The sequence below is a fragment of the Pan troglodytes genome, chromosome 14, assembly GCF_028858775.2.
Source record: "Pan troglodytes isolate AG18354 chromosome 14, NHGRI_mPanTro3-v2.0_pri, whole genome shotgun sequence".
In the NCBI taxonomy this organism is placed as follows: Eukaryota; Metazoa; Chordata; class Mammalia; order Primates; family Hominidae; genus Pan; species Pan troglodytes.
This window is the reverse complement of record NC_072412.2, coordinates 43,500,524-43,527,123: the sequence shown is the minus strand read 5'-3', so window position 1 is coordinate 43,527,123 and position 26,600 is coordinate 43,500,524. Positions and strand designations below refer to the sequence as shown.

At 39.1% G+C, this 26,600-nt stretch overlaps 1 protein-coding gene and 1 long non-coding RNA gene across 8 annotated transcripts in view; one reads left to right on the top strand and one right to left on the bottom strand.

The window, feature by feature from the left end:
- The window catches only part of LOC107967902 (uncharacterized), a 28,779-nt gene extending 7,952 nt beyond the window's left edge, over positions 1-20,827 (bottom strand). Inside the window, exons 1-3 of the long non-coding RNA XR_001708704.3 lie at positions 20,701-20,827; positions 5,480-5,565; positions 4,155-4,346 (exon numbers count right to left, since the gene is read on the bottom strand). This is a non-coding gene — a long non-coding RNA (uncharacterized LOC107967902). The remainder of the gene's footprint in view (positions 1-4,154; positions 4,347-5,479; positions 5,566-20,700) is intronic.
- Positions 1-24,483, top strand: part of TSC22D1 (TSC22 domain family member 1) — a 146,454-nt gene extending 121,971 nt beyond the window's left edge. For 4 of the 7 annotated variants that reach the window (XM_063792486.1, XM_003318016.7, XM_063792485.1 and 1 more), the window contains 2 exons: positions 21,908-21,959; positions 23,119-24,483. In XM_063792486.1, the coding sequence (XP_063648556.1) occupies positions 21,908-21,959; positions 23,119-23,376 (310 nt within the window). In that variant the 3' untranslated portion in view covers positions 23,377-24,483. Of the gene's footprint in view, positions 1-692; positions 944-20,744; positions 20,818-20,941; positions 21,503-21,907; positions 21,960-23,118 lie in introns of those variants that run through there. The other 3 variants (XM_054665269.2, XM_003954257.4, XM_003954253.4) reach the window with 3 other exon arrangements.
- Positions 24,484-26,600: the final 2,117 nt, after the last annotated feature.

Below are 26,600 nucleotides of genomic sequence, written 5' to 3'. Positions count from 1 at the left end.
CTGTAGTTCTAGGAAGTTTTCTTGAATTATTTTATGACACTTTTCTCCTGTCCATATTGTACATTTCTGAAACTTCTTTTGTTAGGGTGTTAGCCCTTCTAAATATTAATAGCTGTTATTTATTTTCTTTCCTGTATTAACCTTTTTGGTATTTTGTTCTAGTTTCTGAGATAGTTCTTCAACTTTACTTTCTATTCTAGCACATTTTCACTTATGCTCTCATATCAATTTTTCAGTTTCCAAGAGCTCCTTCTAGTGTTCGGAATGTTGTCCTCCTCTTATTTTATCCATGTAATCTTTTAGGATTTTACAAGTTTCTTCAATTCCCTACACTGTCTCTGTTTCCTCTAGGTTCCTTTTGACTGAGTGTTGGCTATACTAGAGAATTGTTAGTCATTGTGAAAGGTGAAGCTGGCTGGGCTTCTGGGTCGGGTGGGGACTTGGAGAACTTTTCTGTCTAGCTAAAGGATTGTAAACGCACCAATCAGTGCTCTGTGTCTAGCTAAAGGTTTGTAAACGCACCAATCAGCACTCTGTAAAAATGGACCAGTCAGCACTCTGTGTCTAGCTAAAGGTTTGTAAACGCACCAATCAGCACTCTGTAAAAACAGACCAATCAGTACTCTGTAAAATGGACCAATCAGTGCTCTGTAAAATGGACCAATCAGCAGGATGTGGGCAGGGCCAAATAAGGGAATAAAAGCTGGCTACTCCAGCCAGCAGCAGCAATCCGCTGGGGTCCCGTTGCCTGCTGTGGAAGCTTTGTTGTTTTGCTGTTTGTGATAAATCTTGCTGCTGGTCGCTCTTTGGGTCTGCACTACCTTTATGAGCTGAGCTGTAACACTTACCGCGAGGGTCCACAGCTTTATTCTTTAAGTCAGCGAGACCGACAACCCACCGGAAGGAACCAATTCCAGACACAATTGCTCAGTTATTCAGTTAGGTAAGATTGGGTCTGTGTTATACAGACTTATGTTGTCTGCACCTTGTACTTTTTGAGTATTGAGTTCTTCACTGCATGTCAGTGGTCTTTGGACTTTCTTTACGACTTGCTCAGGTTTCAACTTGATGAATTACCATCTTTTTTCCAGCTTTGAAAAACTATTGAAATTGACGTCTCTTTTATATTTACTCTATCCTTATGCATTTAAAACTGGGTTCTCATCTCTTTAGTGGTGTGAGGTAGAAATAAAGATAAATGAGTGTGTTCAGTGCACCATGTTTAGTCAGAAGTAGCTTTAAAAGGCTCTGTAATAAATTCCCTATGCGATTAATTCTCATGGCTTCTTGAAACTATCCAAAGCAAGACTCAAGAAAGAGCTATCATTGCATATCTAGTGCTTAAATTTTGTAGACAGATGATTCTACAGGAGGACCTGACTTATTTGTACTTCCAGACAGGGAAAGTTTTTATTGGAAAGTGAAAAGCATCCCAAAATAATTCTTGAAGAAACTCGTTTAGAATATAAAGTGGCATGTAATACCTATTGCTATTAAGTGCAGAACAGTGTTTCTTAAATGCACTGTGTACCATAATGATGGTCTCAGTAAGCATGCTTCTCTAAAGAAGAGTCTTTCAGAAAACCAAGATAGCAAAAGTGAGAGAGATCTCTTGTATCATACATTGGTTACTGCGCAGTCCTATGATGCATCATGCTGTCTTGACTTTGTTGGGACTCTTGAATACAGCATTTCCCCTTGCTGTTCTCCCTGCTGGAAGAGTTCTTCCATGACTAATCCCATCATCTCTCTTAGGTCTTTACTCAAAACTCATTTTCTCAGGGAGTCCTTCCTTGAAGGCTAGCTAAAATTCCATCCTCTCTGATCTTTCATATCCCTGCTTCTGTTCTTTAATTTGTCTCCTGAGTACTTGTCCTTATCTCACATACTATATATGTACTTATTTGTCTTGTTTACTTTTTTAGCCCCAGTTGAATGTAAGTTTCAGGAAGACAGAGACTTTTGTCCATTTTGTTCATACTGAATCCCCTGTGCCTAGAACAGTTCCTGACCCAAAATGGGTGCTCAATATATATTTGTTGAATTTTTATTATTTTAAAAAAACTATTTCCAGTGATAACCAGTCTTTCAAGGGACTGAAGATTACTAAAACATGACAGCATCTGTTATGATAAGAGTGCAGAAGTATTTTTTGCTTTTCATAGTGGTGATGAGTATGACCTTATCAAGTCACATAAGTCCTCTGCGCCTTGGTTTCCTCCTCTATATGAGTGGGAATAATAATGGTACCTAGATGAGGTGGTTATTGAAAGGATTAAATGAGGTAATATACATAACGTGTAGAATAGGGACTGACAAGTAGTAAGTCTAATCAAGTATTAGTAAACAAAACTTCTGCCTTTGTCTAGTATGTTTTAGTGGAGGAAGGAAGCCAATAAACATAGTAACTAAACATAGTAACATAGTAAATATAGTAACTAAGTAAATGGGAATGATTTCAGGCTGGAGAAGAATTGCCCCTGGTGTGGGAGTAGAGGATGAGGAGGAGCGTAAGAGTTTCAGTGGTGTTGATAACGTTCTTAGTTTAGCGGGGGGGCAGTTTGTGGGTGTTTGTTCTACCGTTATACTTCCTAACTTACATAGATGTTGTTATATATGTTTACATAACGTAAATACTTCATTAAAAAAATACTTTCTGTTCCAAGCATACCTCAGTGTTAAAACAGGTTAATCACTCATTTAATTTAGTTATCCTGATTAGGTAAGAAACTTGGTTTTAAAGAAAATCTCTTCATATAACATAACTGGTCTTCCCCTGCTGTCCCCCTCCTCCAATCTAATGTATTAAAGCCAAAGTTTTTTTAGAATTAACTCTGTTTTTACTAGCAATATGTATTTGAGGTATTCAGTTTTATGTGTTTGTGCAGCATTACCCTAACTTGGGTTACGTAATAGGTGATGGAACTTATGCTTTGTCACCAACATCATTTTAATGGCCTTTGTAAAACATCTTGTTTTATTCAAAATAATGCAACTGAATTTTTAAATATATGTAGTATTTAATTTGGGTAATGAAACAAAGGAATTCATTCCCTCTACACCAGACTGAATTAATCCTTTATGTTTTAACTTTACCTTCAAACCAATGCAAAATCATTAAGTAAAATTGAAGCATCTTCAATTAAGAGCATTTCTTATTAGAAACACACGTGTAATACTCTGATAAATCTGTATATTTTAGATATAAATTGTCTGAAGGTGTCTAGCCATGATGACTAGAAGTAACATTTACTATTTTAAGGACAGGTGTCAGTTTTTTACTAAATTAATTGAACTGCGTATTTCTGGGGTGTCTAGAAATAGCCCACTTTTTGGTTCTGCTGGATTATTGAGTCATGCCCTGTACCAAAGCCGACTGACTTGAGTTTGGATCTTGGCTCTGCCATTTGTTAAACATATGTCTCCTTGGGTAAGTTGTCTGACCACTCTCAGATTTGTTTGTGTTAATGAAAATAAGCTTTATTGCATCAAGTAATAAATACATATAAAGATATAAACAGTTATTTTCTTCCAGTTTTGATCAACTTAAAGTACGCATAACCGAAATCTACTGATAGTTTGAAAATTTTGGGTGTTCCTTGTTAGGTTTGGTAGGTTATTCTGCTGTGTATTTATAACTTGTGCATTTTAAAAATTGACTTCAGTGCACTAATAGTCATGCATATGTTTATGCAAAAAAGAAGTTACATTAAGCAGAAACGAGGATTGGCTACTAAGTGCGCTGTTAGTATGCATTAAAACAAAATCCTTATGGTCGTATTAGCTTAACAAAGAACAGTTTGGGGCACAGAAACATATTCAAAAGAGAAGGTTAAAGGGAGACACTGGTATCTTGGAGGCAAACTAGTTTGCTAAGATAACTTTACATGCACCTTTTAAATCAATATTTTTTTTAACTACTGAAAATGTAAATTCTAATTAACTGCAAAATCTTTTTTCAATCTGTGAGACTGTAGTTCAGAGCCAGGTGAAACATGAGAGGAAAAACCAACCTGTTAACATTTTGAAAACAAGAGTTTCATCGAAACAGGGGAGGTGAACTGTAACTTCTCATCTTGTAAAAAGATGGAAAACCTTTAAAGCCAAAAGCAGCAAGGATATGGCACTCTGTTCGGTTTCAGCCAAGCACTTACCTTACCAACTTTCTAGAGTGAATAATGCCTCGATTTAGTCTCTTTATTCTGTTCTTACTCCACGTAGGCAGGGTTGATCTCTCCTCAACTCTTCACTGGGGCTCCTGGCTGTTCCCAGCTCCCTGGGTGTAGCCTATGGATAGTGGCCCATGGTCACTCAGCAGCTGGCGGTACTGTGGGGGCATCACCAGGCTGTCAGAAGGCAAGCAGACATCCCTAGAGTGTAGCCAAGTTGCTTTATAAGACATACTCACCCTTCCCCATGAGTAGCCCAGCCAGGCCATGAGGACAGTGGTGGCATGGGGCCCTGTGAGGCGCAGAGGCCCAGGCTCCCTGTGCTCGGGCTCTGGGAGCACTGGCAAATATGATTGCCTTCACCCTCGTGCCCACTGTAGGGTGTCATCCACACATTAGGCAGGTGGGCGGGCACAGAGGAGGCCATAAACTTCAAGCAGACTTTTTAACTTTAAAATGAAGAAAAGAATGGTACCTACCGCCTCAGAGTAGTAAAGATTAACTGGGGTATGAGTGTGCGGCAGTTTCCTTTTTCGAGTAGTTGCCACCAACTCTGCCTTTCCTTTTTGCTATACATTGGAGTTGCCTTACAACATCTCACTTTATTTAGTTCCATGACTTGTTAGTTACTTCTCGTTACTTAACCTCATTTGGGTTCTTAAGACTTAGTTCTGTTATTTGATAGCTTTATATCGTGTTTTGTTCAAAGTTCTCCTCTTCTGTCAAGTCAGACTAAGCTTGTGTCTCTAGCAGTTTGGAGTCGACATGAGAGGACCTGGATTGTTTCCATCTATATCTGTCCCCTGCCTGCTTTCCTGACTGAACAAGTCCCTGATGTGGGGCTGGGAGCGCAAAAGTGGGAAAGGACAGGGGTGTCCTTGCCAGGGAGCCCTTGGTGAGCTTGCAGTCCTCTCCTCGGTCAGCCATGGCGGATGTCCTATTGGTGATCGGTGGAATAGATACAGGCATGCAGTGGCCCCAACAGGCCCCACAGGTAAGGGGCTGTGCCCCCTATAGCTCACTGGGGTCTCCTCAGCCCCTGACATGATATGGCCTTATCTCACAGTTGATCCTCAGCTGGTGGCTTCATGCCGCATTCTTCTGGATCCCCCCCACAGCCATTTGTTTAAAGTCTCAATTCATTGGTGAGAAATATGCATGTCATGGTTTGTTTTTATTTCTCCTAATAACTGCTATTAATTGTGCTCAGTTGAATCACCCTTTCACTCTGGTAGCAGGCTTCCTTACTAGCATGTCGACCCATTTCCATCGCTTTCCAGTTAATTTTGGTCATTTAAACAGTCACTTACCATTTTTTAAACACTCCGTTCTTTGCATTTTGCAATTTGACTCTCATGTCAGAATCAAAGCTCTCTCTTCTCTGCCCACTCTTTCCCTGAAAAGGAAAAAAAGAACCCAGTCTGTTACTGGCGCCTTGGAGTGGAGGCTGTTTTTGGCTCTCACATGCATCCCTCCCTCTTGGCAGTAGCAGTGCGCTAGCATGGAGGTGGGAAGGAAGAACCGAGGGGCAGAGTCTCTGTGCTGACTGTTGCAGTGTCCCGCTTCTGTCACGGTTGCAGCTGCCGTCTGTCTGCTTCTGTCTAACGGACTGTCCATTGGCTCATTTAGTGAGGCTGCCATCCACATGAGCTTTCTCGAAGGACGCAGTTGCTGGCTCTTTGCTGGCACCTTAGGGTGCCTGGCATTGGAGAGCTGACCTGATCTCTTCATTTCCCCGCTCCCTGCACAGTTAAATCACTTTCTCTGTCTTGGTCTCTTTGTTGGGTAGAGGCTACTCTCCCATTCAAGGTTCTTGCAAGTGCCTCAAGCCTAGCCACCTTCTGTAGTGTCCACTAGATCCACAGAAAACTCAGATGTCTTTGCTATGCCAAACGGCTGCCCCAGCGTGTGCGGCCGCCCAGCTCCACCATCTCTTGCCTATATGGATTTCTGAGGTAATCTCATCCACTCCCAAGGAGACTTATTGCTAACCTAACAACTTTTCTTATGCCAGTATTTTCTTATGCCCGACCCCTCCTGAGTTCCAAAACCGTATTTCCCACTGCCTAGTAAGGCCTATCAATGTTATACCCCAGAACCAGTTGACTCCCCTTAGCCTACAGCCTTATTCTGGCTAATGGCATCACCTTCCACCTGTTCACATAATCCAGAAACCTGTGAGTCATCCTGCCTCCCTTACCTCACACAAGCCAGTTCGGTCAGTTCTATGTCCCAATGTCTTTGAATCCATCCCACTTTTCTCTCTGTCTCCCCTTTGCTCCTTGGTTTTGGCCCTCATTATTTCCTTCCTTTTACCCCCAGTTCCATCTCTTGTAGTCTTATACATTGTGGTCAGAGTGACCTTGCCAAAACACAAATCCCATTGCATCATTTGCCCGCTTTAAACCCTGTTATGTGGACCTTCATTGCCCTCAGACTAAAGTCCAGTCTCCCATCACATGGCCTGTGAGGCCCCAGCCTGTCTTAACCTTTTTTCCTTCTACTGCCTTTCTCTTCACCTCCCACTGCTAAACTCCAACCTCCTATTCTCTAGCCACACTCAACTACTGAGAGGTGTCCAAACTCAGCATGCTGCTTCATGACCCTGGCTTTTGCCTGGCCCTTCCTTTTTCATGAGAAGAGAGTGTTCTCATTCTCTTTGTACCTTGTAGTCTAACTGGACAACTCCTATTTGTTTTTCATCACCCAGAGGGTAAGTCTTCTGCCCTCAGAAACACTCCCAGGCTGCTTTCTGCTAACCATCATTTTTTATATACACTCAAATTATACAAAATATCATACGTCTTTCTCCCCTTGCCCCCTGCAACTGCCCCCAAGTCACTAAAAGCAAGGATTGTGTCTTACTCATCTTGATAACTGTGGTGCCAAGCCTAAAGTTCCTGGCCTTTCATGGGTGCTCACTGTTAAATAAATGCGAGTAAATCAAATGGCTGAAGAGCTAATGTATAGAAAGTTTTTAAATTCTAGTTTATATCTTTCTAGCTAAGATGTATTATGTTGACCATTTCTTTTACAGTAGTTGGCAGCAGGTTTAAATGCTAAAAAGTGACCCTCATTCTCATTGTAAATTTTTATTTCCCACTTCATTGGCCCCACTCAGCACTTTATTATTTTCATCACATTGTCTTCTTACCCTTATTTAATCATGGATAGGAGAATGTGGCAATGTCAGAATCACACTAAGATGATATGGAAGGAGATCCAAGGTGATGACCACCTAGAGTAAAAATCCTTGGGGTATATTGGGACACCACAGAAGTTCTTAAAGTGATTGCTGCTAAAGCCATTTCTCCTATTTCTGGCCACAAGCCTTGGGGACGCAGCCTGCCTGCCTTCTTTACAAGTGAGCATCATTTTCTTTGATCCACTTGGACTTCCTCTAACTCGTCTTCTCACAGCTCATGAGGGCTTTGCAAGGAACTGTCAGGGCTAATGAAAGGACAATTTGAAAATCTTCTTTAGGCACATTCACTAAGTAATGTGTCCGTCAGCAAGTGTGGCTCTGTGTCTGTGGTGAGCCCCTTTCTCTGTCGGGACCTTGTCCCAGTGCCTGGAGAGCACCTTCTCAAACTGTAGACCTCACTGGCACTGGGACTGATCTGAGTGCCCTGTCAGCCTGCCCAGCCTCAGAAAGGAAGCTGTGGAGGGCCAGTTCTCACCAAGAGCTCACCAGCGCCACTCTAGAGTAGGCCCAGAAACCCTGCAGCCAGGCTGCCTGACTCATATGCAGCATGGGTCTCTGGCTGCGGTTTCCACACAGCCTCCCAGCTTGTTTCTTAATCTGTAAAATGGGTGGCTTTCAATGAATACTGTGGCTCCATTGAGATCAGCAGAAGGGCATTTCACTTTATGGTCCCTTTATTCTTCCAGCTCTAACATCTTACACACACACACACACACACACACACACACACGGATCTAGAATTTCTGGTGTGCACTTCTAGGGCACACTATATTGAATCAGCATTTGGTTCTATGCTCCATCCAACAGTTGATGAGGTAGACCCTGGACAAAGCACCTAATGCCTTTAAGCCTCCATTTCTAAATCTAGAGAATAAGAAAATTAAATGATCTCCAAGGTCCATTTTGCTTTATAATTCTGAATAGATCAGAGGGTTAAAGAAACCCTCAGACCTCATTTATGTCACAGAGCTGCTGCCCATGGAGGCCATAATGTAGAAATGTGTCCCTTGATCGAAGCAGAGGTATTTATTATGTAAACACACTGTGTCCCCATCCCACAGAGTCAACTTTGCCAATGTGTTAATGCTTACCTAGGCCTGTACTACATTAGACATTCTGGAGCTAGGTAATATCCTTAAATTTATCTTTACCGTTGTAAATACAACTGTGTAATTGAGCTTCATCTGATTGTTTTAGAGTCACCAAGAGACTGCCTCTAATGACCCTAAGTGGCTCTGTATGCATAGAAAAATGGTTAGTTGGTTAGTCTAGTTCCTACCAGGTCTTTTAGGACTGCTTATCGTTGTTGTTTTCTTCTGGAATTTAACAGGAAAATTAGCTTAAAGTAACTAGTTATTTTTAAAAAGTGCTCAAAGCATCTATTTTTCATAGCTGTGCCAAAGTAAAAGAAATAATATTCATTTTTCACTTCATGCAAGAACCTCACTTGCATGAGGTTCTCGAAATAGAAAATCATAATCAGGACAACTTTTCACTTCTTCAGATGTTTTATATAGAATATCATTTGGCTTCTAAATCTGTGATTCCTTTTTTGTCTGTGGCTCCAGATTTTCATAATCTACCACTATTAAGCAGAAGTGGTAATTTATGAAGAAATTTGGGTTTGAAATGCTTATTATTTTCATGAAGATAAAAAGTAAAATAAGAATGTTAACCATTTGAGTCCTGTTGCTGTAGGGCATTGAGAGGAGTTGAGCCCCATCTCTCTCTCCCATTGCAGTAGTTTCTCTTAAAGTCTCCCTTACCACCTTAAAAAAAAAAAAAGAAAGAAAGAAAGAAAGGGCATTGGGTCTTCTTAGCATTATAGATATTCTTTTGGAATTAGTTATGCAAAATAAGGTGAAGACAGCCATGGGAAAACTAAAAATTGTTTCTAGAATTGTAACAAGTTAAAAGTAATTATAAATGTTTAGAGAGAGAAAAATACAGAAAAAATGTGTTTACAGAGGGTAAATACATGTGTTATATATAGGTGTATATAAATAAAAGATTATATTTAAATTTATTAGCATTTTAAGACTTTTAAAATTCTCACACTTAAAGCAAGTATTTAATTTTTACAAATCTTTTAACGCTAATATGAGATTTAGGAATGATTAATCACCAACAAACTCAACAGTTCTAAGAACAGAGCAAAATTATAGTTAAAAAATTCAAGCCTAGTAATGCATTTTATATAATGATAGAACAATTAGTTATAAAATAGGCATTTTTAGGTCTCCTCAATGAATATATTTAAGTCCTTGCATTATATCTTTTAAAATAGTTTTTCTTCCCTTTTTTGTTTTAGTTTAAAATGTTTTAAATCAAAATACTACATGTAGGCTGGGCATGGTGGCTCACGCCTATAATCTCAACACTTTGGAAGGCTAAGGTGGGAGGACTGCCTGAGCCCAGGAGTTCGAGATCAGCCTGGGCAACATGGCGAGACACTGTCTCTAATTTAAAAAAAAAAAAAAGTATAGGTATCTAAAGTAGCCGAATTCATAGAAATAGAAATTAGAGCGGCAGTTACTAGGGGCAGGAGAAGGGGGAAATAGGAAGTTATTTAATGGATAGTTTCAGATCTGCACATGAAAAAGTTCTGAAGATCTTTTTCACAATAGTAACAATATGCTTAACACTACTGAGCTATACATTTAAAAATGGTTAATGTAAATTTTATGTGTTTTTTACCACAATAAAAAATAATGAAAATATGAAGATTAGATAGAATTTTAAAAATATCAGTTTCTTTTTTCTTCTTCTTCCTCTTCTTCCTCTTCCTCCTCCTCTTCTTCCTCCTCCTCTTCCTCTTCCTCCTCTTCCTCCTCCTCTTCCTCCTCTTCCTTCTCCTCCTCCTCCTCTTCTTCCTCCTCTTCTTCTTCTTTTTTTTTTTTTTCATTCTTCCCAGTCTGCTACTTAGGGGCAGTCATCTTTTCATTTTTTAAGATGTAAATTACATATAGTAAAGTTTGCCTTTTTAGTATACAGCAATAGTGTTGTTTGTTTTGATTCAGGGCATACAGGCACAGGTTTGTAATATGGGTATGTTACGTGATGCTGAGTTTTGGGGTTCTAATAATCCCGTTGCCCAAGTGGTGAACGAGGTACCTCATAGGTAGCCTTTCAGCCCTGGCTCCCCTCCCTCCCCACTTCTGGAGTCTCCAGTGTTTATTGCTCCCATCTTTGAGTTCTACATGTTTTGAAAAACAGTGGGCATACCACCACTACAGTTTAGATATGAGATAGTTCCATCACCCATAACAATCTTCCCTCCCTCCCCTACCCCAAGTTTCTGGGAACTTCTGATCTGGTTTTTTTCTCTATAGTTTTACCTTCTCTAGAATGTCTCATAAATGGAATCATATGGTTTGCAGTCTTTGAGTGTGGCTTCTTTCTCTTACCATAATATATTTGAGATTCATTCAGGTTGTTATGTGTATCAGTAGTTTGTTTCTTTGTATTGCTGAGTATTATTGCATTGTCTAGATGTACTATGGTTTATTTATCTTTTCTCCAGTTGAGTGACATTTGGTTTGTTTCCAGTTTGGAACTCTTAAGCGTTCATGTCCAAATTTTTGTGGTAACATGTTTTCAATTTTCTTGGATAAATAACTTGAATTGGGATTACTGGTTTTTATGGACACTCTGTGTCTAACTTTATAAATAACTGCAAAACTGTTCTGCAAAGTGGTTGTACCATTTTGCATTCCCACCATCAATATATGTGTTCCAATTTTTCTGCCTTTTCAGCATTTTGTATTTTCAGGTTTAAAATTTAAACTATATTTTAGCTATTCTGATAGGTGTGTAGTGGTATATCATTATGGTTTTAATTTGCATTTCTCTAACAATTAATGGCATTCAGCATTTTTTCCAGGCGCTTATTTATCATCCATATATCTTTGATAAAGTGACTGTTCATGTCTTTTGCCCTTTTCTTTTAGTGGGTTGTTTGTTTTCTTGCTATTGAGTTTTGAGTTCTTTATATATTCTGGATATAAGTCCTTTATCAGATATGTGACTTGCGGTACTTAATTCTGGTGTATAGTTTGTTTTTTCATTCTTGTAACATTATCTTTCAAAAAACAAGTTTTTCATTATGGTAAAATCCATTTTATCCATTTTTTTTCTTCCATGGATTGTGCTTTTGGTGTCTTACCTAAGAAATCTTTACTGGTTCAAGGTTCAAAAGATTTATGTTTTCTTATAGAAGTTTTATAGGTTGGGATTTTACATTTAGTCCTATGATCCATTTTAAGTTAATATTTCATATGGCGTAAAGAATGGATCGGTTGTATTTTTTTTTTGTTTTTGCAGTTGTTCCAGTACCATTTGCTGAAGACTCTTTTCTGAATTGCTTTACATATTTGTGGAAAATCGATTTGCTGTGTGTGTGTGTGTGTGTGTGTGTGTGTGTGTATCTTTGACCTCTCTGTTTTGTTCCATTACTCTATGTCTGTCATTTTACTTAGTACCACACTGTGGTAATGCAAGTAGCTTTACAGAAAATCTTGAGATCTGGTAATGGGAGTTCTTCAGCTTTGTTCTTTTTCAAAAATTGTTTCAATTATTCTAGTTTCTTAGCTTTTATATATAAATTTTAGAATAACTTTGTCATTTTCAATCAAATGTCTTGGAATTTTGATAGGGATTACACTGAATCTATATGGTAGCTGGGAAGTGTGGAATTGATAGCTTAATAGTATTATCTTCTAATCCACACACATGGGGTATCTCGCCATTTGTCAGGTGCTCTTTGATTTCTTTCAGCAATGTTTTATAGTTTTCAGCATAGAGATCTTCTACATATTTTCTTAGATTTATACCTATTTCATGTATTTTTTGTTTTTAAATTTCACTTTGTGTTCATTGCTGGTATATAGAAATATATTGATATTTGTACATTGAACTTCTAGCTTATAACCTCGAGAAACTTGTATCTTGTTAGTTCTAATAATTTATTTGTAGATTTTTGGGGGAGTGTCCACAAAGATAGTCATGTTATCAGTGAATGGAGTTTTTTTTTTTCTTTCTAGTCTGGATGACTTTTATTCTTTTTCTTGCCTTATTGCCTGGCTGTTACCTTCAGTATGATGTTGAATAGGAATGCTGAGAGTAGACTCTTGTTTCCAGTCTTAGGGGGAAAGCATTCATTCTTTTACTGTTACATATGATGTCTGCTGAATGTTTTTTGTAGATGTCCCTTATCAGGTTGAGGAAGTTCCCTCCAATTCCTATTTTGCTTAAACTTTTTTTTTCCTTTTTTAAAAATCATGAATGGATGGTGATTTTGTCAAATGCTTTTTTCTGCATATAATGAGATTATCTTTATATATTTTTCTTTTTAGCCTGTTGATAGGGTGAATTACATTGATTTTTGAATGTTTACTTTGCATTCCCAGGATAAATGCCATTTGTTCATAATATATTACTCTTTGTATATATAGTTGGATTTGATTTGCTAAAATTTTGCTAAGAACTTTTGCATCTATGTTTATCAGAGCTATTAGTCTGTAGTTTTTCTTTTTTATAATGTCTTTATCTGGCTTTAGTGTTTAGGGAATGCTGGTCTCATAGAATGAGTTGTAAAGTAGTTTTTTAAAATTTTCTCTCTCTCTGGAAGAGTTTGTATAGAATTATTTCTTTCTTTAAATATTTAGTGGAATTTACCAGTGAAACCATTTGAGCTTGAGGTTTTCTTTATAGAAAGAGTTTAAACTATAAATTCAATTTTGTAAATAGATACAGGACTATTCAAGTTATCTATTTCTTCTCATGTGAGTTTTGGTAGGTTGTGTCTTTATAAGAATTTGTCCATTTTTGTTTAAATTGTTAAATTTATTGAAATAAATTTTGATATGCCTTGTTTTTATTTTCATTCAGTTCAGAATACTTCCTAATTTTCCTTTTGATTGCTTATTTGACCCATGGGTTACCTAGATGTGTGTATTTTTTCCCCAAGTATTTTTCAGATAATCTCATGTTATTGATTTCTAATTTAATTACATTGTAGTCAGATCGACCTTTTATCATAATGACCTTTATTCTTTATAATATTCTTTGCACTGCAGTCTACTTTGAGTAATATAGCCACCTCAGCTTTCTTTTATTGTTAACATGGAATATCTTCTTCCATATTCTTATTGTACCTATTTGTGTTTTTATATTTAAAGTATATTTCTTATAGGCAGTATATAGTTGTATCTTGCTTTTTCATCCAAACTGGCAGTATCTGCTTTTTAATTGAGGTGCTTAATTGAGACCATTTATATCTAATGTCATTATTGTTTTCTTTTCTTTTCTTTCTTTTTTTTTTTTTTTTTTGAGACAGAGTCTTGCTCTGTTCCCCAGGCTGGAGTACAGTGGTGCAATCTTGAGTCACTGCAGCCTCTGCCTCCCGGGTTCAAGCGATTCTCCTGCCTCAGCTCCCAAGTAGCTGGGATTACAGGCGTATGCCACTATGCACAGCTAATTTTTGTATTTTTAGTAGAGATGGGTTTTTACCATATTGGCCAGGCTGGTCTTGAACTCAAGTGACCCACCCACCTGGGCCTCCCAAAGTGCTGGGATTACAGGCGTGAGCCACCATGCCCAGCCTAATGTGATTATTGATACAGTTGGTTTAAATCTGCTATCTTGGTATTCATTTTTTATTCTATTCTTTATTCCCCTTTTCCTCTTATTCTTTCTTTTAGATTATACATTTTCCTATGATTCCATTTTATCCTGTGTTAGCTTTATTAGATTTAGAGTTTATAGCATACATCTTTAACTTATCATAGTGTACTCAGCAGTATATTTTCCTTCTCCCTTCTTAGCCGTTGTTCTATCTTTGTCATACATTTTACATCTACATATTGTAGTACATTCCCGTACATTGTTATTTTTGCTTTAAACAGTCAATGATTATTATAGACAGAGCCTCAGTATGTTGCCCAGGCTGGTCTCAAACTCCTAGCTAGGCTCAAGTGGTTCTCCCACCTCAGCCTCTTGAGAAGCTGGGACTACAGGTATGTGGCACTGCACCTGGCAACAGTCAGTTATCTTAGATTTAAATAGTAAGGGGGAAAAGTTTTTGTATTTAACCATTAGTTATCATTTCTGGTGCTCTTCACACTCTTGCGTAGATCTAGTTTTTTCATCTGGTATCATTTTCCTTCTGTCTGAAGGAGTTAACAGTGATGAATCCTTCTAGCTTTTGTATGTCTGAAAAAGTCTTAATTTCACCTTAAATTTCTGAAAGATGTTTTCACTGGACATAGAATTACAGATTGACAGGTTTTTTTTTTTTTTCTTTCAGTTAAAGATGTTGCTGCACTGTCTTCTGGCTAGCATTGTTTCCAACCAGAAGTCGGCTATCATTCTTTGTTGCTCTGTACATAACAATTTTTTCCGGCTGCTTCTAAGATTTTATCACTGATAGTAAGCAATTTGATTATGATACACCTTGTAGACTTCTTCACAATTCTCTTGTTTGGGGTTTGTTTAGCTTCTTGGATCTGTAGGTTATTGTTTTAGTAAAATGTGAGGAAAATTACTGTTATTTCTTAAAATGTTTTCTCTCCTTTTTTTTTTTTTTTCAGGGACTTCACTACAGATATAGTTGGTTGCTTGAAACTGTCCCATAGCTTATCGACACTTTGTTCTTTTTTTGATTTGTTCTTTTTCATTCTTTTTTTTTTTTTTTTTTTTTGACAGAGTCTCGCTCTGTGGCTCTGTGGCCCAGGCTGGAGTGCAGTGGCGCAATCTCGGCTCACTCCAACCTCTGCCTCCTGGGTTCATGCAGTTCTCCAGCCTCCCAGGTAGCTGGGATTACAGGTGTGTGCCACAACGCCCAGCTATTTTATATTTTTAGTAGAGATGGGGTTTCACCATATTGGCCAGGCTTGTCTCAAATGCCTGACCTAAAGAGATCCACCTGCCTCGGCCTCCCAAAGTGCTGGGATTACAGGCATGAGCCACCACACCTGGCCGATTTGTTCTTTTTATTCAACGTTTCTTCTGTGTTTTATTTTGGATAGTTTCTATTGCTCATATATCACTAATACTTCTTCTGCCCTATCTAATCTACTGTTAATCTCATCTAGTGTATTTTTCTTCTCAAATATTGTATTTTTCACCTTGATAATTTAATTTAGGTTTTCTTACATTTCTCACACCTGTCCTTAATATGCTAATGTTTTCCTCTACTTTCTTGAACATATGAAATATAGTTATAACTTTTTAATGTTCCTGTCTATAAATCATCTTTGTCATAACTGGGTCATTTTGATTAATTTTTCTCCTCATGAGTGATATTTCCCTGCTTGTTTTTATGCCTAGTACTTTTTATTGGATGCCAGACATTGTGAATTATTGGATGCTAGAGACTTTATTAAATATTCTTGAGCTTTGTTTTGAGAGAAAATTAAGTTACTTGGAAACAGTTTGACCTTTCAGGGCTTCCTTTTAAACTGCTTTATGTAGGACCAAAACACTCTTCAGTCTAGGACTCATTTTTCCCTTAAATTAGTCCTAGACTGAAGGGAATTAGAATTCTTCTAAGCATTCAGAAGGAGACTTAGGCAGTATACTTCTGAATATCTGATATCCCTTTTTACAGAGTTTTTTTTTCATTTAGGCTGGTGGGTGGTAATACCAACTGGTGCCTACCCTATGTGATTTCTGAAAATTGTTCTGCTTGCTTCTTTTGGGTGGTTCTTTCCCCAGCCTCGGGTAGTTTCCTCACATGCAGGTGTGCTAAGGGCTCTGCTGAAGCCTGGAAGCAGGAAGAACTGCTGCAGATCCCTATAAACCTTTCTTTTATTTTGAAGTGTTTAAAATTTATTTTATTTAAATTTTTTAATCAAAATAAATGTACATACCCAAAAAGCAAATAGAATGAATAGAAAAAAATAGCAGTTCTCTTTTTTCACTTATCCAGTCGGTGCCTTAGACGCAGCCACTTTTAAGTTTTAGTTGTTTTTTCTCATTTTTACCTCCACATTTCTATGTAATATATTTATACTTACACTATTTCTTGCTTTTTCCATTTTAGATGTTAGGTAATCAAGTTGTAGTAGATTAGGATTTAGCAGTTTTAAACCATTCCTGCCATGGAATTTTTCTTCCTGTTACCTTCTCAATAAAGTTAACTTTTAAAAGGTAAATCCACAAAAAAATGAAAAAATAATATGGGTCATGTATATTTTATGAGCATTCCGTGTTTTCTTCCTTGCTCTGTTTTCAGTAAAACTGCCTTTGAGCTTATCTAATTGTTCCATTAGATCTATCATATACCTATCAGTAGCTCCCCTGTGCCCTGCAAATGCTTAGATGTGTTAGATAATCTGTGTGTTCATTAGCACAGAAGCTCTCCCTCCTGGAGTTCTCCATCTTCCCTTACCATTGCAGACCAGGTACAGACCAGCTGCAGCTTGGGCTTGTCCAGCAGCAGTCCCCCTGAGATCTCCCTGCACTCCAGCCTGCTGATTCCCTTCCTTTCCTCCAGTATCTGAGTTCCTGGTTCCTATTTCCTATGTCTGCCTTTTTTCTTGATTTGCTCCTCCATTTTGGTGTCTGAAATATCTAAAAATGTTTTAATTCTACCTTTACACTCAAATGATGATTTGGCCAAGTAAAGAATTCTGGATAAAAAAACTCTTTTCTCTCAGAATTTTAAAGACATTTTCTTCATCTTTTTCTGACTGCCAGCAAAGTGGTTCTGTTGCTAGTCCCTGTGTTTGTAACTTGTTTCTTCCATTTGGAAGCTTTTAGTATTTTCTCTCTATGCCTAGTGATTAAGGTTTCAGGGTGGTGTGCTTTGGTGGAGGGTTTTTTCATTTCTTGTGGTGGGCATTTGGTCATCTCATTTAACTGGAGACTTGTGTCCTTCAGTTCTAGAACAATTCTTAAATTATTTGATAATTCTCTTCCTTCTGTTCTCTCTCCAAAATAGAAATGCATCCTATTTTGATGTTGGACCTCCTAGATTTATCCTTTTTCTTTTCCGATTCTTTTTTTTTTTTTTTTTTTTTTTTTTTTTTTTTTTGAGACAGAGCCTTGCCCTGTTGCCTAGGCTGGAGTGCAATGATGGGATCTCAGGTCACTGCAACCTCTGCCTCCTGGGTTCAAGCAATTCTTCGTCAGCCTCCCCAGTAGCTGGGATTATAGACATGTGCCACCACGCCCAGCTAATTTATTTATTTATTTATTTTTAAGTGGAGACGGGGTTTTACCATGTTGGCAAGGCTGGTCTTGAAATCCTGACTTCAAGTGATCCGCCCATCTCACCCTCTCAGAGTGCTGGGATTACAGGCATGAGCCATCGCGCTCGCGCCCGGCCACTGTTCTACTTTTTGGAAGCTTTTTCCAACCAGCCTTTCTGTGGAGATAAGGAAATGTAAAATGTGGTTGAATTTAACAGCCATTTCTTTGGCATTTCTTCTTGTTTTGACAGTGTGTGGGACCCAACACTAAAACACTATTTGTTGTTTTTCTGCCATTCACATTTAACTGATAGTCCTGTAGTTTCATTTGTTAAACCTGGTAAGTATATTGCCATGCCTAGTGAGAGTAAACTAGAAAAATGGAGGTGACGTGGGAGTCCTTAGACAGCAGTGATTTGGTCAGGTACAGGGTAATGTGCCTTCACTTCTTTCCTGGCAGTTGTTTTAGATTTGCAAGGAGTTTGGATAGGGGGAGAAAGAGGTTGCTCTATTTCAGTGCTGAATCTCCAACTGTACCCGTGTTGGCCAAGTCAGATTAAGTTTGGAAGAAAAGCACATGTTATAGGAACCAGAAACACTCAGGCCTGTTCCTCTTTTCCTATCCTGTCATGCTTGCTACCAATATGCAGTAGCAGTTGAATTGGAATCTATGTAAAAAGGCTTTTAGGCAGACAACACTAGAAAATACCTCAATCTCAATTGTCCAGGCTGTTTAATGTGTATGAGTTCCCACTGAGGTGATACCTCCTGATCTTTGCTCAGTGCCTGAAATAGACTTATATGGTCCATGGCTTTAAGGATCTCTCCTGGAAGCCTTGTAGTATTTTTCTCTGCCCTGTCAGCAAGTCTCAGTGAGCTCTGACGAGGCACCAGACATATGGATCGTTTGTCTTGCAATTAGAAGAGCCTTTGAATGTAATTCTAGCCATTTGTGCCACGGACATTTCTGATCCAAGGGTTTTCCCTCCATGGAGCTTTCCATTTCCTTTGCCTTCTTTTTCAAATTATGTCTTTTCAGTTTTCATACAAAAGTCTAGTTTTAAAGGAATCTAGCATATTTATGTGAAATATATGAAAAAATTAGATTTCTAATCATTTTTTTAGTTGCCTATCCTTTGGCTCAACAAATTCTCCAGAAGTGTGCACACACACATACATGTTCAAGGATGTATGTAGAAGGATGTTCCTTGCAATTTTATTTAAAATATCCAAGTATTAACAATAACTGTAATGTCCTTCCATAGGAAAATGGGTTAAATAGACTATGGTTGCTTATATTTGCTTCTCTTGCTTGATACAATGGATGATCAGTTAAAATGATTGAAATAAAAACAGCTTTCTGTTTATGTTGAAGAACAGCATGAATAAATTCAGTTAATTTAGTAATTTTTTAAAACTCCAGCTGGGAATTTAAAAAATTTTTTATATGACCTTAGAGTTTTGTTTTTTAAAGCTCTTTTTATACCTTAAATGGTGCTTTAATACCCTTTTTTCATGAAGTTGGCATTCAGTTAAAACATGTAAATGGAATTTAGCATACAAATAGTTTTAGGTATAACTTTAACTTTCAAAATATAGAGACTATCATGTAGTAAATAATATTCTGGTTAGCATTCATAGACATAGGGACCACATGCCAGCTTCCCAAAAAATTACGATTTCTAAGCTACTTAGTCTCCTTTTGTTGGAAATGGGTATCTTTTTTTTTTAAAGCATCATATGAGTTAATATATGTAATTTTTATAAATTATAAATATGTTAACAATTATTGTTATTCAAAAGCCAAGCCTTAAAATTTGGAGAATATGAACCTTTCAGTAAAAAGGGAATCTCATCACTTTATAGTTAGTCACACTTTGGTTTTTAACCCAAAAGAGAATTGTGGTCTTCATCATTTACTGTGCTCACTGATCTGGTCTGGTTCCTAATAACTTTGGACAGTTTCTGAAAACCAAATCTACCTACCCCCACTACCAGCATTGAGTCAACTTAAAAACTGTCTAAATGGATCTGATGGCAATTTTAGAAAAGGATGCTGCTTGAGGAAAGATGCTTATTTGGGAGAGAAGACTGTGTGTGTTTGTGCATGTGTGTGTATTACATATATATGTTCTACAGTCAGATTTTATGTTGGAATTATTTGTGATGACACAATTTTATCTACAGATTAGAGAGGTCTCCCCAAGTACTTTGTAGATTTTTTGGTTTTTATATTATGCCATTAGAGGGCAGTATTGTAGAGGTTAAGTTTTCTTTCTCGCATGTATTGACTTGGAAACTGTTTATGTTGTATTATAATTTAGCAAACTTCAGGGCTTAGATTTCTAGTATATTAAATTGTAGCCTTAATTGATGCATCCCTGCAAGTATTTTAAATTAATATAGAAAATTTTGAAAGGGTTAAGCTATTTTATACCCACATCTCTCGATTTTGGTTTGGAGAAGGGAATTATTTGGTCAGTGTGGCCAAGAGGGTGAAACAGAGGTTAGCCTACAGCATCTATTGGCTGCTTAACTATTTTTAACCACCATTATATCCTCCCTTTTCTGGTTCTGGACACTGCAAATGGGCAGAGACTAACTTCAAGGATTTGTATGCTTTGAATACATACTTTATAATATTTCAATCCCTCTGATGTAAGAAGGCTCATAGGATTGAGGGATTGAGTCTTAGAGGAATTGTCACTCAGCTTCCAAAAACGTGCCTTAGGGACTTAACTAAAAATAGATCTATGTGGAATTCAACCTGTGGATTGACTTTTCTGGGTCTAAATAGAAGAAGGCATATTTAATTACTGGGGAGAAGATGCTAATAGGGAGATGTGATTTCAAGGTTTGTGGCTCTAGGGGCTTTTTGGGAAGATCCTGGATTTTATCTGGAGTCTTTCCCTCATGCCTAGCAAAGAATATATAATGTTTTTTGTTTTGTTTCTGTAAAACAAAAGGTAGTATCTCTCAAAGAGCAAATGTGATTTTTTTCCCTCTAAAATTAAAAAAATAGCATGATTGCAGGATGATTATTATCTTTAAAAATAAAACCGTCTATAAAATCCTCCCAGTACCGCTGCCGGTAAGAACTAGATAATTGAAATCAAGACACTCGAAGTCTTACAGTGGTGGGACTGGGCATGCCCAGTAGCTCAGACGGTTCTGGTTGCAAATAGGAAGCTTTCGCCGTTAAGCAGCCGCGGGACACAGCTCCGGGGACCGGGGTCTGACTCCCTTAAACGTAAGCACGTGTGGGGGCCCCCATAGTATTTTTCAGGGACCCTTCACATTTTCTGCCGAAGCAATGGCCCAGTGTTTTGAGGCCGCCCTGGAAACCTCCGAACCCAGCACCCCACTTCCTCTGAGCACGGCCCGCGCCAGGCCAGCCCACCCCACGAGCGGGATCTGGAGAATGGGGGCGGAGGTGGGGGTGGGGGGAGGCGGGGAAGCAGGGAAGCGGGAGGACCTGGAAGGGAGAAGGGGAAGGGAGAAGGGGGCGGTCCCAGTGGCGTGCCGGCCAATCGGCGCAGCTCTTTCCTGCATATATTTTGCACTAAGACTGGGAGTCCTGGTCTAGAGCTGAGTGGAGCCCGGCTGCGGATCTGGGAAGCGCCTTTGCACGGCACTGGGATCCGCATCTTCCTGGGATCATCAAGCCCTAGAAGCTGGGTTTCTTTAAATTAGGGCTGCCGTTTTCTATTTCTCCCTGGGCTGCGGAAAGCCAGAAGATTTTATCTAGCTTATACAAGGCTGCTGGTGTTCCCTCTTTTTTTCCACGAGGGTGTTTTTGGCTGCAGTTGCATGAAATCCCAATGGTGTAGACCAGTGGCGATGGATCTAGGAGTTTACCAGCTGAGACATTTTTCAATTTCTTTCTTGTCATCCTTGCTGGGGACTGAAAACGCTTCTGTGAGACTTGATAATAGGTAAATGTCGGCTAAGATAGTTTCTTTAAATTTATTCGTGGGATACTTATAATAATACAGGTGAAAGATAGCAAGACGAATTCCTTTGTCCATTGCTGAGAGATTATGGTGACATGGATGCTGTTTTTCGAAATGTTAAAAAAACTTATTTTTGCAAGTCTGGCCAGAGAACAGGCTTTCCCCACATTATGTAATTTAGTCCTTTGTGGCTTACTAAAATAGGGAGATGCCTGGATATTCGTTAGTAAGAGAGGGGCTGGCATTTTCTGGAGGGTGATACATTACATAGTGTTAAATAACATTCAAAATATGATGCTAGCAATATCACAAAATTGGGAGATCCTTTTTATCTTGGACGCTTAAGATAAATTCCATTTATCGATGACCTTTTTCCCTCTTTTTCAGCTCCTCTGGTGCAAGTGTGGTAGCTATTGACAACAAAATCGAGCAAGCTATGGTATGTACTGATGAAAAATCATTTATACTAAATGTGGGCACAGCACAAAAATAAGATGTTTTGTGGAACCAGTGCATCCCTAAGTTCAGATGATGATGATTGCTCTTGATGCGCGTAGAAATGCCGGCGCTGTCTCCATTCGGCCAGCGTGGAGCCACCTACCACGGCAGCCGTGGAGGGAGAAAGGGGCCCTGCGGGTATTAAATGGTCTTCTTCCCCGGACTGGTTTCACACGAGGGGATTTTCTCACGGTGACCCTTTTTGCTGGGGATTTATTAGGGAAGCGCTGGCCAACTATCTCCTTCGGCTGGTCGTGAGCACACCTTTAGCGATGTGGCTTTACTAGGAATCCTAATATTTTACTAGGGAGCCAGGAGGTGGGGAGGGCCCCAGAAGTCGGGATCCTGGATAAGGGTCTTCTAGACGGTGCACAAACGGGTCCCCGGTGGCGCGGGCTCCTTCACAATGAAGAAGAATCAGAGAAAAAGTTTTGTTTTCTTAGCCTGCGCCTGGATTTCTCCTATTTTTTATTTCCGCCTTGGCCGTTCTTTGTTATTGGAGCAGCGCCTGTGGCTCTTCTCACGGGATTCTCTGCCCACTGTTGCTAGGCAAACTCTGAACCTTTAATTCGGAGCTATAAATAACTCGGGCTCCCATTGGCTGCGACGTCTGCCCAGGTTTCTGTGATGTCAGCTTAATCACGAAAAGAGGGGGGCGGGGTGGAGGGAAGAAAATGCGGCAACATGTTCGGTAGGAACTGGCTGCAGCCGGTGCTGAAGGAGGCGGCTCCGGGCGAGCGCGGGGCGGGGCCTGCGGGCGGGGACGCGGTGGGCGCGCTGTGGCTTGGACATTCCCGTTGCTGGTCTCAGTCGGGGACCCAGCGCCCGGCTCTGGCCCAGTCTCAGGAAGCCTTACTTGGGCGTTTCTGGCCAACGTCTGCAGAGAAGCACAGACTTTTACAAAGCTTGATCATTTATACGTTAAACTCAAGTATTGTACGGTCATGGTTGTATTCAGATTTCCCCAAGTGTCATTGAACCAACTTTAAAGGCGGAATATGTAAATAGTTAGGGAGATCCATGTAAAATAATGTCTTGGAAACTCAAAGAGTCCAGAAAATACCAAATAATGAGTTAAACCTTTTCTGTCTTCTTTCCAGGATCTAGTGAAAAGCCATTTGATGTATGCGGTCAGAGAAGAAGTGGAGGTCCTCAAAGAGCAAATCAAAGAACTAATAGAGAAAAATTCCCAGCTGGAGCAGGAGAACAATCTGCTGAAGACACTGGCCAGTCCTGAGCAGCTTGCCCAGTTTCAGGCCCAGCTGCAGACTGGCTCCCCCCCTGCCACCACCCAGCCACAGGGCACCACACAGCCCCCTGCCCAGCCAGCATCGCAGGGCTCAGGACCAACCGCATAGCTGCCTATGCCCCCGCAGAACTGGCTGCTGCGTGTGAACTGAACAGACGGAGAAGATGTGCTAGGGAGAATCTGCCTCCACAGTCACCCATTTCATTGCTCGCTGCGAAAGAGACGTGAGACTGACATATGCCATTATCTCTTTTCCAGTATTAAACACTCATATGCTTATGGCTTGGAGAAATTTCTTAGTTGGGTGAATTAAAGGTTAATCCGAGAATTAGCATGGATATACTGGGACCTCATGCAGCTTGGCAGATATCTGAGAAATGGTTTAATTCATGCTCAGGAGCTGTGTGCCTTTCCATCCCTTCCGGCTCCCTACCCCTCACTTCCAAGGGTTCTCTCTCCTGCTTGCGCTTAGTGTCCTACATGGGGTTGTGAAGCGATGGAGCTCCTCACTGGACTCGCCTCTCTCCTCTCCTCCCCCCGGGAGGAACTTGAAAGGAGGGTAAAAAGACTAAAATGAGGGGGAACAGAGTTCACTGTACAAATTTGACAACTGTCACCAAAATTCATAAAAAACAATAGTACTGTGCCTCTTTCTTCTCAAACAATGGATGACACAAAACTATGAGAGTGACAAAATGGTGACAGGTAGCTGGGACCTAGGCTATCTTACCATGAAGGTTGTTTTGCTTATTGTATATTTGTGTATGTAGTGTAACTATTTTGTACAATAGAGGACTGTAACTACTATTTAGGTTGTACAGATTGAAATTTAGTTGTTTCATTGGCTGTCTGAGGAGGTGTGGACTTTTATATATAGATCTACATAAAAACTGCTACATGACAAAAACCACACCTAAAGAAATTTTAAGAATTTGGCACAGTTACTCACTTTGTGTAATCTGAAATCTAGCTGCTGAATACGCTGAAGTAAATCCTTGTTCACTGAAGTCTTTCAATTGAGCTGGTTGAATACTTTGAAAAATGCTCAGTTCTAGCTAATGAAATGGATTTCCCAGTAGGGGTTTCTGCATATCACCTGTATAGTAGTTATATGCATATGTTTCTGTGCATGTTCTCTACACAATTGTAAGGTGTCACTGTATTTAACTGTTGCACTTGTCAACTTTCAATAAAGCATATAAATGTTGATAAATAAGTGTTTTTCATATGACCCTGTTAACATAATGGCAGTCATTTCCACAACTGTTTCCAGGTAAAGTTAACAATTTGACTAGTAAAATCCTGAAGGGCAGTGGAATGATTGGAAAAGTAGGGGTGTGATTTGACTGCATGAAGTAAAAGGAAATTGACACATTGAGTTGTTCAGCAGGTAAGGGAAGAGACAGTGGAGGAGTCCAGCTCAATTCTAACTACTGTGTGACTTGGACAGGTTGCTTCACTCCTGGACGGATGTAGGGGTTTGAAAGAGATGATCTCTTACATTCCCCTTTGGCTTTAAAATTGTAGGAGTCCTTGAAAATCTTAATTTTTTACTGAACTGAGAGGAAGAAGGAGCCTTATTCTGTGTATAATTGGAATAAGCAGATCTAGGATCAAAAGACGGAAGTTGGAGAAGCTGATTTCCACTTTAAGAACCCTGTCACCCTGGGTTGGGATGTTTCTCCTAGTGTAGGATGAGTTTCTAGCTCTTGGGATAATTCGTTTTGTCTAAGCAAAAGATGATTTGAGGTGGGACCAGATGAGCAAGGATGTCCTTGCAGTTGATTCTGCATAACTATAAAACTGGCCAAAATTAAAACCATGAAGGAATCCTGAGGCAGATTGGCCCCTAGCACCTGAGGAGTGAGCCTGAGGGATCCCACTCTGCAGTAGGAGTAACGTGAGCGAGCAAGTGAATGGGGTGGGTTTACCGGCTCTGTAATCTATCAACCTAGGGCCTCAGCAGTGGCCCCCTGCCCAGTAGGAATTGGACCAATCCCAAGTTCTAAGGCTTGTCTAAGTCCTTGCAGAACAAGGACAAACTTTCTGAATCATTCATTTCTCTCATCTAGAGCTGGTGGGAGATTGAGAGGTGAATGGGACATCCAAGATCCCTAAAAAGAATTGTTCGATAGCGTGCATGTGTTATAAAGTGGTGACACGGGCATCCTGTTGAAATGATGGATGGCTCACTGCCATAGGCTGATAGCAGTTGTCATAAAGATATTTTGGGGGAATTTGAAAAGGACGTAAAGAAAAATCTTTCATATTGGCTTGTTGGTTATATAACTTCAACTTTAATAAAGGAATACTTATGTAGTAATTACATTTCCTTGAAAAAACTATAGTGAATAGAAATCCCTAGCCATTTCATTTTTTATGTTTTTAATGAAGATCTTTAAAATACCATAGGTGGTAATCGTGGAAAATTTGAAAAATCTCATGTCAGTGTATTAAGATGGTGGAGAACTTTTTTCTCCATTATTTAATGGAACTTTGGGTCTTTTTATTAAAAATGTGAGACTCATGAAATTTTGGCAGCTGAATATTTGTGAAATAAGAATGAATTATTAAAAGATGTCTTTCCATACATGTTCCTCATTTTAGTAATTACTAAACATACTTGAGATGATTGACTTATATTTAAACATATTTAAGGTAATTTAAAAAGGCATTTTGCTACTTGCTTATAGACCTGAGTGTAGGTCTTATTGACCTGTGGGTTATTATATAACTGATTATGTTGCACTTATGTTCTGTGGAGAAGGAAAGATTTTTAAGGGGAATGGCATGCTGTACCAGCACTGAGTGTTCATGACATCAGTTGCAGCAGGAGAAACCCCCGTTCAATGAAGGAGAAATAGGAATTTTACATGGATTTGAATGAACGTCTACTTTCTATTTCAAATGAACAGTGTTCATATTTCAGTAATTGTGTGCATTTTTTGCATACTTTAAAAGAGAACTTTTATTTTTCATTATGGAATAAATATGCAATGCCAGAACAGCTTTAAATTTATACAAGAAATGTATAAAAGTTAATTATAACTAAAATTAGGAATGAAAATTAATCTATGTAGACACTACTCTGCTCTTGCTTTGTGTAAAATAAGTAGTTGAAACTACCAGGGCCTGACAACATGACTGCTTTTAGACGTCAACTTCAAATCCATTCAGGCAGCAATTGTGGCATTACGATTTTTAGAAATGGAGGCAGAGAAAATCAAGTTTCCTCTCCTTCTTAGGTAACATTGTCTGCAAGTGGAGATCTGTGCCCACCGATAGAACTTGGAAGCAGACAGTGCAATAGGTTCCTGCACTGGTGTGTGGGAG